Consider the following 14,378-nt stretch of genomic DNA (forward strand, 5'->3'; position numbering starts at 1 on the left):
AAGCACTTTTATAAGAAGGAAAAATAGAAATGCACAATAAAGTTATGAAATATATATGTTGGACATTAGTATACAGTTTTCTGTTATGAACTGTGAACAAATGGTAGATTTTAAAAAGATCTTTTGAAATGGATATATGTCTCAAGTCAGGCATACAAAGTTCATATGGATTCTATATGCTGTCCATGCAACATTAGAAATAAGCATTGAAAAGGCACATGGTATGATGAACATGTTATAATTCAGTAATGCTTTAGAGAGCAATTCACATTGTTCTTGAATTAAAAAAAAATCTATATGGAGTTCAAGCTACATGCTAAGCAAGGGAACAAATATTCTCAGTATCCAATTTAAGATACAAAAATAACTAAACAGTTATTTGTCAAGTTAAAATCAAAGATAAGATTGTGTAAAAGATTACTTTTAAAAGTAAGGAATAACTGCTGGTGATTTTGCAGTACTTCTGTAGTATGCAATATGGATTTTAAATTAAAGCACTATTTCTTGGTGCATTCTTTTCTTTAAAAGCACAAACTAAAATATGAAGTTGAAACACTTGACTGACAAGTTCTTTTCCTCAGTTGATTATTTTTTTCTTTGTACAGGGCTTAAAATGTATATAGGAGAAACTGTTGATGAAGAAACTGTCCAATACTATCTAATTAAGTAATTTGATTTTCAGGTAAATGGAACATAATTATGAAACTTGCAAATTTTACTTTCTGTCTCATGATTTTATTTATTTATTTGATTTGTCAATCGTTTGCAAGATAATAGGTATAAGTATAAACATGAGTAAGAATACAGAAAATAGGTACGAATAAATGGGGACAATAGGACAGGGACGGGAGGTACGATGGTGCACTTATTTATACATGCTCCTTACAGACCTCTTAGGAAGATGTTACTGCTTCCAGAAAATCTAACTGTCTATTTCAATTCAGAAGCACTAACTTCTCTTTTGGGATCTTTGACTTTTCTCTTCCTCACTAAAAATATTTTGAAATATTTTAATCTGAAATGATATGTATAGTTCTTTCGATTTAGAGAAAAGTTTTGGTTTATATTCAAGTTTCTGTAAAATTATGACATTACTTTCCTTAGGCCTAAGCCTCATTTGTAAAATGGGAATCCTGATAGACCACTTGGGGTCGTGGATATCTTAGTGAATATATGTAAAAACATTAGCTGGGATTATAAATTGTGTTAAGCACATTGTCTCTAGTTTTAGTTTCTGGTGCTTGACAATCTTATCTGAGCTCCAAGAATGCTTCCGACTTGGATGGAAGTCTACAAGGAAACATCAGGATTGTAGGCTATTTCGAAAAACTGAAAAAGCATCTCCAGTATGTGGCTATATCCATGAAATCACCAGATGTGGCACTTATGTTGAAGACAAACGACTAGAATATAAAATAAGAGCAAACCTCACTCCTTACTATTACTGATGATGTTACTTAATTTGGGTAATGAAATGTCTGCAAGAAAATAATCTACGTCTGAGAACACCAAGGATTACAGCCATACTAATGAGATATGGTTGAAAGTTGACCTGTTCAAGGAACAGACTGATCTTTCTTAGATAGTTCATGCTTGTAAATTTCATTCTGTTTCTAGATTTCTCTTTAGTGCTAAACAAAATTTGGTTCTTGACAAAGTCATAGTAACTGATTCATATATAAAACTAAGTCATAAACAATGACTTGATTCATACAAGTAGTCCTTTTCTAAAAAAAATTTTTTTATTGGTTTTTAAAAACAAACATAAAGAAACAAAACATAAAAACATCAAGCTATCTTCCATATGTGTACATACAGTATGGCGGTTGGTTTACAAATTGTTTTGTGCTTCCATTTCGTAGTCTTCAATTACAATTACATTGCATATAATCTCATATTTTTAATCAAAAATTAAATACCTTAGTATAATTATTAATCAATCATTTGACTATACTTTTATTCATTCATGTTTTACAAGGTAATCATAATTTACTTAGTTTATTTTATAACAGTTCATATTATCACCCCAAATCTATCCTAAAATCATTTTGTAGATATAATAAGAAAGAAGTACATCTTTATATATTTATTATTTTCTAAAAGTCTACATATTTCATTACTGTATTTTATTGTCTAACCATTGATAGAAAAGATCCCCAATTTTATAAAAATGGTTTATCCTCTTGTTCTCTAATTTCAAATGTCAATCTACTCATTTCAGCACATTCCAATGTTTTCTTAATGATTTCCTCCTGTGATGATATTTTCTCATTTTTCCAGTTTTTAGCAAATACAATCCTAGCTGCTGTTAATACATTTACAATCAGATATTTCAAGTCTTTACTATATATTTCAGGTAAAATTCCCAATAAAAATATCTCTGATTTCAAGTCTCTATGTTTTTTTGTCATTTTTCCCAACCACATGTGGATTTTAGTCCAGTATTTTTTAGCATCCGCACAAGTCCACCACATATGGTAATATGAGCCAGGTGTCTGATGACATTTCCAACATTTTTCGGATTTATCCTTGAACATTCTTGCTATTCTTGTCAGGGGAAAATGCCACCTGTAAAACATCTTATACAAATTTTCTTTATATGCTGTTGACATTGTCATTTTATAATTTTGAGAGCACAATTTTTGCTATTTCTCTAAATCAATCTGATATCCAAAATTCTTCCCACAAGCAATCATAGTTTCTTTAACTTGTTCTTCTTCTAATTTAATTTCTAATAAATATCCATATAGTTTTTTAATCACCTTTTCATCAATACCTGTCAAAATCTTATCTAAATCAGTCAATTTATCATAGAAACCTTCCATTTTAGAATCTTTATCATACCTTGAATGTATTTGCGCACATGAAAACCAATTCATCTTTATACCTTGTTCCTCTAGCTTTTGTATAGATTTGAGTTCACCCTTTTCATTCAATATTTCACCATATCTAACTTTTTGTTCCTTTTTGTATATTATAGGATAAGAAAATGCTTCAATAGTCAATAACCAGACTGGAATTTTCAACTAACATTGTCTTTTAATCTTCTCCCAGTTTAACCACAGAGACTCCCGCATATAATGTCTTCTATACATACAAGTAGTCCTTGAGTTACGAATGTAATGGAGCCTGCCCATTCCATTCGTAACCCAAGGATTTGTGGGAGTGAATCTTGTACCTTGAACGGAATCACTCCCTCCTTTTGCTCACACATTTGCTAATCAAATGCAAGGCTTGTTAAGTGCACGAGGTATTTCAGGGTAGGGAAGCCCATGGAACAGGCCACCTGCCTAAAACCATCCAAGGCCTCCCTGACTCACTGAAATACCTCATGCTTCCCACAATTGCTTTACACCCCAACCTGCCATGCCAGGTCATTTACTTTGTAAAGATCTAGCAAGCAGTCTCCTCTCCAGCCTCTCAAAGCCGCATGCACCCCCTGCAGTTCCATTTGGCCCTCCATGGGCCTCCCCTGGCCCGTTGCAGGTTGAAATGGAGCTTCCTTAGAAACTCCATTTTGGCCTGCAACATGCTAGGTGAGGCCTCTGGAGACCCAAACGAAGTGTCGAAGGAGTGGATCTGCCCCTTGGAAGCTCCATTTTGACTGGCAACATTCAGGATGAATGTTGCAGAGACCCCGTGGTTGTTCATAAGGGTGAACAACTGCCATGGTGTTGCAAGATTTGTAGTTTTGGGACTTGTTTGCAAATGCTAGGGGACACTTATTGTGTAACTTTGAACGTTCACTAAGGAAATGCTCATAATCCAGGGATTATATGTATTAGATCATGTACTTCTTAGATACCCAAAATGTAAATGAATAATGATCAAATTTCCTGTACCTCATGATTTATTGTTTTATTTTTTTTGGGAAAAAAACATTGTTAATATAAACATTGAAAAAAAATCATGTGAAAATTGTGCATATATTCTCTTATATTTTACTATAAGACAAGCTGTATAGTATTTATAGATCATTATTATTTTTCATATCCATTATTTTCTTATTTTTCAACTATTCATAAATTATTTATTTCACATTATATTCACACCTTTTTCTTTGACTAAATGCTGCTTTTCAAGATTAAATTGTGATTGAGTTACAACTTGATTAATACTCCAGATAAGACTGGAGGTTACTTTATTTATTTTATTTAAAAGTTATAATCCTGGTTTATGACAGGGAGAAAAATAGACTGATTTCAAGTTGGCAAAGGGGAATGAGAAGGATGTTTATTCTTCCTGTATTTATTCAACCTTTATACCAAATATACATTAATGGAAGCTGGATTGGAAAAAGATGAGTGTGGTTTTAAAATCAGAGGAAGGAACATCGATAACCTGCATTGTTTTTTTTATTCTATGTAAGCAAAAGTTGAAGCAGGAGGACAGGAAGAATATTGATGCTTATAATGTAAGACCATTATAAACCACCCTTTTGAATATTTTGATTATTGGAAAATAATTCCATGGTTACACTGGGAAAATACATTGTAAGATGGCATTTTCTCTGGAGCCATATGTTCCTCACCAAAGCTGGTTTAGTCAGCAAGATATTCACTTTATGTAATATATCATGATTTTTATTTCTACAGGAGAAAAAAACAGCTAATCTATATTTACTGGAGCATAAAATTGAGATGATGATTTATAGTACACATTCCCTTCTCTAATGTTTATCAAGACCCAAGATAAAATAAATGAGGTTAAAATAAGCTGCACAGCATAAAAATGATTCTTATTCCAATAAAAAGCTGCAGAGAATTTATTTCTTACACTTAGCAAGGATTGGAAATAAGAGGCAAGTCAAATAACCAGCATCTTTGGGAGTCTCCGAACCTTGACTTTGTAATGTTTATATTCAGAATATTTTAGGAGTGCTTCATCTATTATAGTAGAAAGATTCTGCTAAACATGATACTCCCCTCCCCCACCCCAATATACAATGCAGGAAAAGATATAGGAATCAACCATTTCCGAAACTGTAAGTTTTTGTGCTACGCAGACAAAGAAAAAAGGGCAAATCCACTTCAAATACTATGCAAATAAAAACAGAAAAGTGCTACTTTTTTAATGCGTGTGCTGCTCCTTCTTTTACTTGCACAATAAAGAACGCATTTTAGCAGCTTTGACATTGGTTGATTGAGAACGATCAACCATTGGAACACCTTGCCCTCAGAAGTTGTGGAAGTGAGAGTTGTGAGACTTTCAAGAAAAGATTGGACTGCCATTTGTCAGAAATGGTGTTGGGTATCCCGCTTGGGCAGGGGGTTGGACTAGATGACCTATAAGGCCCCTTCCAACTCTGATTATCTGTTAATCTGTTAATATTGTGTCTCCTGTAAGCCAGCTTCTTGCTCAGAAAAACAAATTCGTAGTCCAAGCTGTACGTTATTTGAGTACAGTAAAAAGATTAGAAATTATAGCTCTTTATTATGTACATGTCTCCAGATCCTTGAGGTTAAGTTGATTAATTTAAGTATTATATATAGGATATGATTTCTGGTCATCATCTTCTAAGGATGTTCTTGTTTAAAAGAACAAAGCAGGTTATATAAAGTTTTGGATGCATACTCATGAAGGGTGCATTTTGTTTCCAGAGGTGCAAAAATGGCAACAATAAAGACTGCAAACAGCCCATAAAATTAAGATTCTTCTGTGAGATGGTTCTCCCATGGTACAACGGGTTGCATCCAACTTTCTGTTTACGTGAACTGGGCCCTTGTTGCATTTTAGTATCTGCTCATTGAACCCTGTTTTGTTTTTATATTTCCTGCTGTTATTCTGTTGGTAAAGGTCAAACAATCACTTCAGGAAATGGGAACAGGGAGGAGAATGGTTGGAAAATAAAATGTTTTCCAGCTTCCTCTTTTCCACTGCTTTCTATACTTCGACACACCCATTCCTCTCTTTCACCAAAGAATGGTGTACAAATTCAACCAATTTAACTTTTGGAAGGGGGGAACCTTTAAATTGAGTCAGCATCCCTGAGGTATATTCCCCAGGTATGCTATTCAGTGGAAATGCTCAGTATTGGAATGGGATCATCAAGGATATGCGGCTTTGAATTTGTACCCACTACTGAGTATCTGGGTTAAACATTCCCAAAGCAACTAAAACAAATTCATTCCTGTCACGACACCCAATTTAGAAAAAAAAAACTCCCACGGAAGACCAGTGAGAATTGAAATGACTTGTGGGATAATCTGCTCCCAATATTTTTATATATTAAAAGATCAGTGTTATTTATTTACATGTATTTCTAATAGATTTCAATTCTTTTAAGTGATAGATGTGTGGTGTATCTGTCAAGTTGATTCCATAAATACATTACAATTTTAAGTGTAATGTGAAAGCAAGTTTTGTTGATAATGAGACTACTACCATAATTTTTTTGACTATTTTCAAACTCTGACATATTTTAATTGAATGCAGCAAGATATTGCAAATCTAGTAATACCCATAAATTACTGGGCCACCTAATTATTTTCTATTTTTATACTGTACTTCAATCAAGTTCTCAAGACTGCTTACAAAAGCAAAGCATTATTAATCACATTTATGTAACATGTTTGCATTAAAGTATAGAAACCCAATGATAACAGATAAAAATCTCAACAAAACATTAAAACATTTAAGCTGCAGTTCCATAATTGAGTAGGACAAATTAAAAAACCGAGAGAAATGTATACTTATACTGAGAGCATTCGATAAGATTGGTACAAAAGAAAATTCTTTCCTGTATGCATGCCAAATGCCCCCTTTGATTAGACAGATCCTGTAAAATCCCCCCTTGTAAGTTTTAACAATTGCTCAGATTAATTATTGGTAATCTGCCAGAGAACGAGGCCCTAAGTGGAGAAAACATTTTCATATCTGGGCTGCGTAGTAGATGGGAGTTGCTGGATTGAACTGCGGGTGGATGCCTAAACTGAGCAGGACAGAACTGCAAGATGGATGGAATTAAATTTAAAAAAAAATAGTAAAATTCCAACAATTAAAAATCCAAGAAATAAACTGCTGGAGGGAGTATTTTAGAGAAATGTGTGCTGAAGACTGGAACTAAAATGAATTCTATAAATGTCAATTACACCACCATCTAGAAGAAAGGATGAAAAAGAAATTATAAAGTGAATGTTGAAAAATTGTCAAGCTACAGGTGCAGATGGCAGATGGCAGAACTGAAAAAAACATGAGAACATGGCTGTTGATTGCCTTCTGAGTCACAGTGCATGAACATTTCTACATTGTATGTATGTCTCTGCTTGAGGGCTGAAATAGTGCTGTTACTATTCCCCTACACAAAAGGGAAAGGTAACATTGATGAATACCATACTACAGGGAGATAAATTTGTTAAATGTGTCTGAAAAGCTTTTGAGAACAATTATTATTGAAAGGATAGGAGAGATGGGAAAAATAAAACATGGAAAGTGCGGATTTTTCCATTTCAGCAAGAAATATATGAATATAAAGGTTTATTTTATTTATGTCAAATTTTATCTACCTACCTATCTAGCTATCTGTCATGGAATTCCATGCCATATAAGGCATGTACAAAAAGAGAAGGTCAAAGAATATGAGGCAGACCCAGAAGAACATGGAGAGGCAACATAAAAGACACAATACACAAAATCAATTAATAATGGTTGAGGCCAGCAGAACAGCAAGAGCCAGAACTCTCTATTTCCCTCGACACCCAAAGCAGTAAAAGAAGAAGTAAAGACAAAGATCTGTCTGTTTGCCTACCACATTTTTAAACTGACCATTTTCCTCATAGAAATGTTATATGGGCTTGAGTTATGGAATGTTTTTCCAAATCTGGAGTTGTGTATGTGAAGAGCAATGAATGCCCTTTGGAACACTTTGGCTAGGAAGAGAATATACAAATGTAATAAATATGTACCTAAATATATTTAGAGACTATTTTTAAATTTCTAAAATAAAAAATGTAGGTAGAAATGCAGGAAATTAGTTAATAAGTTTCTGTTATGAACAAAAATAATGTCATATTTTGGCCCAGCTAAATCTGCTAAAGAACTCTGAAATTGATATATGGGATACAAAATTTGGAGGAGAATGTGGCTTCCAATATAATTCATGCAACGTTAAAAGTAAGTATTTGAAAGATACATGACTAATGGTATATGTGATAATTTCAGTAGTATGGAATTCACATTGTTTGTTTTGGTTTGATTGTTGAACCAAATAGAGTGATATGTGATGGGCATAAAGCAGAGGTAAAAATAAGGGGTATACTTGGAAAATGATTCAGTGTTGAGGCAGAGTAGCACAAGGATGTTTAAAGTCTCCTTGGTGGCTTCATGTATTTATGGATAATATGTATAAGAAATTTTATGGAGATTTAAGAATATTGTTTGGAACATGAAAGTATGTTAATTCATATGCAATTGATGCAACCCTATTGGCCAAGAATTGAAATCATTTGAGCCAATGTTAGATTCTGTAATGTGGATTTCAAAATTAATAAAAGAATAATAATAATATTTGGAAAATGGAACCAGTGTTTGTCATAAATGGCAAAAAAAGAGCAAGTTGATGGGTTTGCATGCCTAAAAACAGAAAAATAGTTGAAAATGTTGTAAGATGTGCAAATGTTGATAGAAAGATCGGGTATAACGTATGTACTTTTGCAAGGAGCATTTGTTGAAATATGAAAAAAAAAAGCTGTTGTGGAAATGTGTGCTTATTAGATGAAAAAATAGTTATGTATTCTAGAAGAAATATAAAAGTAGGTGGAATGCAATGGGAATGGGAGATTTAAGATATCTATGTAATAAAGCAGGAAGAAATGGGTAAAGACAAGAATAATTACTGGGTGTGCTACAAAACTATTTTTATCAATGAGAGATTAACCATGAGATGGAAAGTCTTTGGGTTTGTTGAAATTTAAGAATGTAGAACTTAATATTTATAAATTGTAGTTCAGTTTTTTCACCATGAATTCTTTCAATTAACCATGGATAATTATATCATTGCAAACCAAGACCCAGAATATAGTAAGCTATTGTTCACAAATGATAGGCTATATCAAATTACAAAATGAGCCTATACAGGAATTTCTGCAATAGCAGATAACATTTGCTGTGATTACATGTCATTAAAAAAAATGAAATTATTATTTATTTAATCAATTTATCTTGACTTGCAATGTCGTTGAGCCATAAACTACATACAGTGCTGGGTTCACAAGTAAGCTAGGTTAAACATGCCTGTTTCAGGGTGTTGTTGTTATATCCTGCATATTAGTAATATAATTGTTATGAATAAGAAATAACTGTTTTAGATTGGGTGTCTTTCTGCAACATGTTGATCTACCAGTCAAAGCTTTAGTAAAGGAAATGCCATTGTCCAGGATATATATTTTCCCTTTTTTTAGTATGATATTCTTTCCATGATGTTTGAAAAATTGTGGAGGATGGGCATAGTGCTGGAGAATTGGAAAAGGGCAAATATGTCTCTATTATCAAAAATGTGGAGAGGGAGAGAGAACCTGGTAAATCTCATGCAGACGCCAAAGTTCTGGAACAGATTATTAAGAAGTTGGTTTGTAAGCATGTAGAAATGAATGCATGGCTTGAATAAGTCAGGTCAAACTAATCTGATCTTTTTTTTGATAGAATGATCAGTTTAATCTGGTCGGACATAGTATACCTTGATTTCAGCAAAACATTCTTCTACAAAACTCTATATGTGCTGCTGGACTACATTGCCATTAGAGGGATACAGAGCTAATTGAACAGCCATACCAAATAAGTATTTAGGCTCTTTCTTCTTCATTTGGGCACTAAAGCAGTACAGCCCAATAATCCCAATTTGTATTCATGGAGTCTTATTTCAGACCAAATTCATTCACCCCTTCCAGAAACAGTATTGATATCAACTTGGCATCAATGATGTGTTTTCTTGATGTTACCCTCTTTAAGCATGCAAACTGATTTTCTCCTGCTTTGGCTACAAAACTGAAATTCCACAAGCAGCACCTTCTTCTCATTGTTTTTGATTTTGGCACTCTTTAGTCAATTGCATAGCAGCCTTACCATGGCTATTGCTGTTGAGAAAAATGCCTGACTTCAAAACTGGGATAGCTTTGAAATTATTTATATATTACTTTTGATGGCTGGCAACCCACCATCAGTGTAGATAGTAAAGAAGATCTTGTCAGATAGGTATGTTACCAAAGCAAGAAGGAGATAAACGTGGCTGAAGAAGAATGTAAATGTCACCCTGTCATATAAGAGAGGAGGAGGAGGTGGTAAAACACTATCAGACTTGCATGATCCTGACACATAACTCATCTTAATAAAAGTAGTTCTAGTCTTCCATGGAATTTATTTATTCCTTGCTCTGGTTTACAGTATATTACTGAGATATTTTGCTTAATGAACATCTGTAAGTATTTTAAATAGGTTTTTTTAAAAAAATGCCACCTGAAAGCTTTACACGAGTGTTCATAATCAGGAAGATGTCATGCTGGCCAGAAAAATTTCACCTCATAAAGACAGTTTTTGCAAATACTGAGAGACAGAAAAGGGCCCTAGCACTTAAATATTGTCTCCCTCCTTGTATGGTGCAGGGGCATTGCCATAGTTCATGACTCACTCTACCGATTAGTCGGAAGGAGCCCCGATTGGTGGCTTTACTGCCCGCTCCCCGCTTTCTGACTGGAAGAGGCTCTCCCCGGTCGTTTTCCAAACCCCTTGGAGCACCTAGCGCTGCAGGGAAGCGCCCGGAAGCGCCTCGTCTGTGCTTCAGGAATGCTGAGCTCCGGGAACCGGAGTCAAGCACAGCTCGAGAGCGCTTTCCGAGCGCCAGGCCACGGAGGAGCCCCTGCTTATGGATCGCCTGGCAGGTCCGGCCGACTGCCAAAGGACACGGCTACAGTTTGCCGGATGTCTCTGCCCTGACGCCGCTCCCGTCTCCTTGGAGTCCCTTCATTCATTTCCTCTCCTCCCGTGGCATCTGGCAAACCCTCCGCCCGCTGGCGGGAGCCCCGGCTGGCGCTTCCCCGCCTCTCCTCCGGGTCTCTCGCCCTTGGAAGGCAACGCGCGGGGAAGGCAAAGCGCGCTTTGTTCCTTTAAGAGCCTCCGCTCGCCCCTCTCACGTGGGCGATCAGCTGACAGTGACGCTCCCGGGGAAAAAAGCTGCCTGTTCCTGAAACCTCTGGGGCGCTGCAGCGGGTGGCGAGCGTCTCTCTGTCCTGCCGCTCAGCCGCCTCTTCCGTCTGGCTGCGGGAGGGCGCTTGGCGGCGGCGGGGGGCGGCGGTGGTAGCGCGAGGAGCTCCGGCGGACAGAGGGCAGCGCCAGGCGACAAGCCCGCTAATCCTTCGCGCGCGTCCAGCCGGCGAGGTGGAGAGCCTGGCGCCCGAGACGAGCCAGCAACCCAGCAGAGAGCGAGCAGCTCCACTCCTCTCCAAGCGCTCGGGGATTTGCGATTCCTCCCATCCTTGCAAGGGCGGTGAGACGGCAGGGCTCGCCAGCACCGGGGGCTGTGGGTCGCTCTTCAGACGCTTGCAGCCTGGGTGTGAAGCAGGCTGCTCTTGGCAAACCCACCCACCCCCGCGCCCAAATCTAGTTACCCCAGTTCATGGATTATCTGGTAAGTCCCCGGTGCAAAGTGAATGCAAAATCTCCCCCCTGCTCCCAATTTAGGGCGAACCTGATTTCAACCTTGCATGCTCCCAAATCCATTGTTTATACCTATTTTCTGTTTGCTTGTCTGTCTGTCCAGAGGTCCTCAAGTATATAGCGCTCTCTTTCTTGTACTTTCAGACGAGGTGGAATTTGGCTGTTGATTTTTAGAAGTCGGAAATCACCTTTTTTCCTCTCTGTGGTGCTGACAAAGGGTAGTGGACAAGAAAGTTTCCCAGTTGTGCTTATGTAAACTCCTGGCTAGAAAACGGAATGCTCCAGGCTCTGAATCTGGTGGCTTTCAGAACAATTAAAGCCTTAAATGGACTACTACACTCTCATTGGGTTATTAGGCTTCTAAAGTCCTGAACCAGGTCACCTAGGTTGGGTTCTAAATGCTTAAATTGACAGGACGCTTGAATGCATTACATTGAAATGAGCGTGAACAATTCTGTACTTAAATAATTGGGTATTTAGCAGAAAACATTTAGCAGCCTTTCATGAGAGTTGGCTTATTTGTTAAAAGAGAGAGAGATTGTATCACAGTTGTTTGCTTCAAGATTAGAGGAGTTTAGGGTTTGTGAAAGGCCTGGCAGCTACTAATCTGAATTGCCTTCATGGATGGAGCCAAGATCTTGACTCTAATCTATTCCTTAATTAACATTTTTAAAACAAAAACACAATGCACAATCTGATTAGTGTTAAGAGAAGCACTGTGGTTCATATTAGCTTTTTCCCATGCTTTTTAACTTGTCCACCTTTTTGCCTTTCAAAATATATACGCTAACGATCGGGGGTTGTTTGCACAGTCATAAATTACATACCATGAAAAAAATCATAAAAAGTTACTTTTTTGCTGCACACTATGGGAAGAGATACAGACTAAATATACTTTCAGATGAGGCATTCATTGTGCAATTAGCTTATCTTCTTCACTGTGTTTTACAGGTCTCTAGATGTAAGGATTCATTCATAATCTTCCTGAGTTTTTCCCCCTACCTTTTTCTGAATACAGAAAATGGCTAAGCCAGATCTAAATAATGTGCTGATTTGTGACATTCTCAAGAGCTATCTATATTTTCTAGATAAAACTATGAAAATGTTTAATATATAAAAAATACCTTCCAATATAACATACACATGTAGCCTACATGTATGAAACTCAGTATAGTAATCAGTTAATTCATGATTTCCTGCACTAGCCTGTCTAAATCTTATATAAAATGATTTAATGTGAATGAATGTGTCAAATTACATTTTTCTGCAGTTCTGTTGAGATGAAATATGCCTTTATTAGCAGAAAGAAAGTGTTTTATTGATCTATTAGTAAAAATGCTTTTTAGAATAAGTGTGGCATTTACACTGGGAACAACATACTGTATTACCTAAAATATTTATTTCTAACTAAATTACTTTAAAAAGCAAGACTACTTTTTCAAAAAAAAGCATACCACTATTAGAAAAGCACAGATTATCTTTTTATTTTGTTTCAAAAGTTTGTGGAGGTAAATTGTATTTAGCCTACGTGTTGATGGGGAAAATGTTTGCTGTATTAAGACTATGTGACACTTTTTAAAAAATAGTTTAAAGGACTGCTAGTAATTAACTTGACTATTCTGAGAACAGGTATTACTATAACTACATGAGCTGCCTGGAGATTCCTAAAGGAATATTTTTGAAATTTGCATCTGGGTGAAGCTAGCCTTTTATTACTTGGAGCAAATATTAAACTTTTTAACTGCTGCAGAATGTAATGGAAAAGTATTCTAGTGTGCAGAATGTGTTTAATTGACTATGAAATATGTTCTTGCACATGACAAACTTACAAAATGCCCTTTGCTAAGTCTAGCTTGACCTCTTATCTTTATTTTCTTTGTTGCATGCAACATGAAGCAAATTGTGTGCGCTTTTGAATTGCTTGTTTCATGAAAAAAATATTTCAGTTGTAGCTGCTTTCATATTACACTCTATCCCTAACTTTTATGCAATTAACTATTTATTACATTTGTAGCAGTAAAGGGGAGATTGGAATATGAATCTCTTTTCTTTGAAGTGCCTGGATATTTAGTTTGGGTAGATTGGTTTGTAAGGTTTATAAGCAAGCCAAGTTATGGAAGAACAGTCTAGAACTTCATTATTAATTTTGGGTTGTTTGCCCTAGCAAATCGCTTTAGGCTAAGAGAAAGCTGAATTTATGTTCTCAACATAAATGATATTGGCAATGTTTTCTCTAACAGGACCTTTCAGAATTCACTGAATACTTTCTACTTGTATTACTGCATAACAGACAACAGCTAGAGGACAATAAAATTGCTAAGGCAGATGCTGGATATATTGTTAATATTCAGCCAAAAACAACACTTAGAAAATAATATAATTGACATTTGTATTTTCAGTGTTTGCACCATTTAGGAGTCAAGAAGTCAGCATAATTTACATGGTGCATTGATGATTGTAATGATCTCATGGCCACGCAGAGTTCTATATGTTTGTGTTTAGAAGACCAAGGAAAAACAGAAAAGATTAGAAGTGTATTTGTTTGTATTCACCCTTCTAATACATACTCAAGGAAGTTACTTTTTAAAAAACAAAGCATAATATTAAATTCCAGTAATATTAAAATCCGGGCAAAAGAACATATTTATTTTTTACACATTGGGAGAGCCAAATGAGATCCGGTGCAGATCTCATGAAGGTTCATTCCATAGCCATGGGATACAAGGACCTAA

The 14,378-nt window shown here is 35.9% G+C and overlaps 1 protein-coding gene and 1 long non-coding RNA gene across 6 annotated transcripts in view; one reads left to right on the plus strand and one right to left on the minus strand.

The window, feature by feature from the left end:
• Positions 1-717: 717 nt before the first annotated feature.
• Positions 718-11,073, minus strand: LOC148127413 (uncharacterized). Its single transcript, XR_015742365.1, has 3 exons — positions 10,865-11,073; positions 10,060-10,246; positions 718-2,568 (listed from the first exon to the last, which is right to left on the minus strand). It is a non-coding gene; the product is annotated as an uncharacterized LOC148127413 (long non-coding RNA).
• A 75-nt stretch (positions 11,074-11,148) lies between these two features.
• Positions 11,149-14,378, plus strand: part of ARL15 (ARF like GTPase 15) — a 138,573-nt gene continuing 135,343 nt past the window's right edge. For 2 of the 5 annotated variants that reach the window (XM_087927303.1, XM_026716555.2), the window contains exon 1: positions 11,185-11,617. Coding sequence is in view for 3 of the 5 variants with exons in the window: in XM_026716555.2 (XP_026572340.1) it covers positions 11,606-11,617 (12 nt within the window). In the remaining 2 variants the exon portion in view is untranslated. Of the gene's footprint in view, positions 11,636-14,378 lie in introns of all 5 variants that reach the window. The other 3 variants (XM_026716549.2, XM_026716563.2, XM_087927304.1) reach the window with 3 other exon arrangements.

This window comes from Pseudonaja textilis, chromosome 2 (genome assembly GCF_049901715.1).
Source record: "Pseudonaja textilis isolate UNSWEBS1 chromosome 2, rPseTex1.2, whole genome shotgun sequence".
In the NCBI taxonomy this organism is placed as follows: Eukaryota; Metazoa; Chordata; class Lepidosauria; order Squamata; family Elapidae; genus Pseudonaja; species Pseudonaja textilis.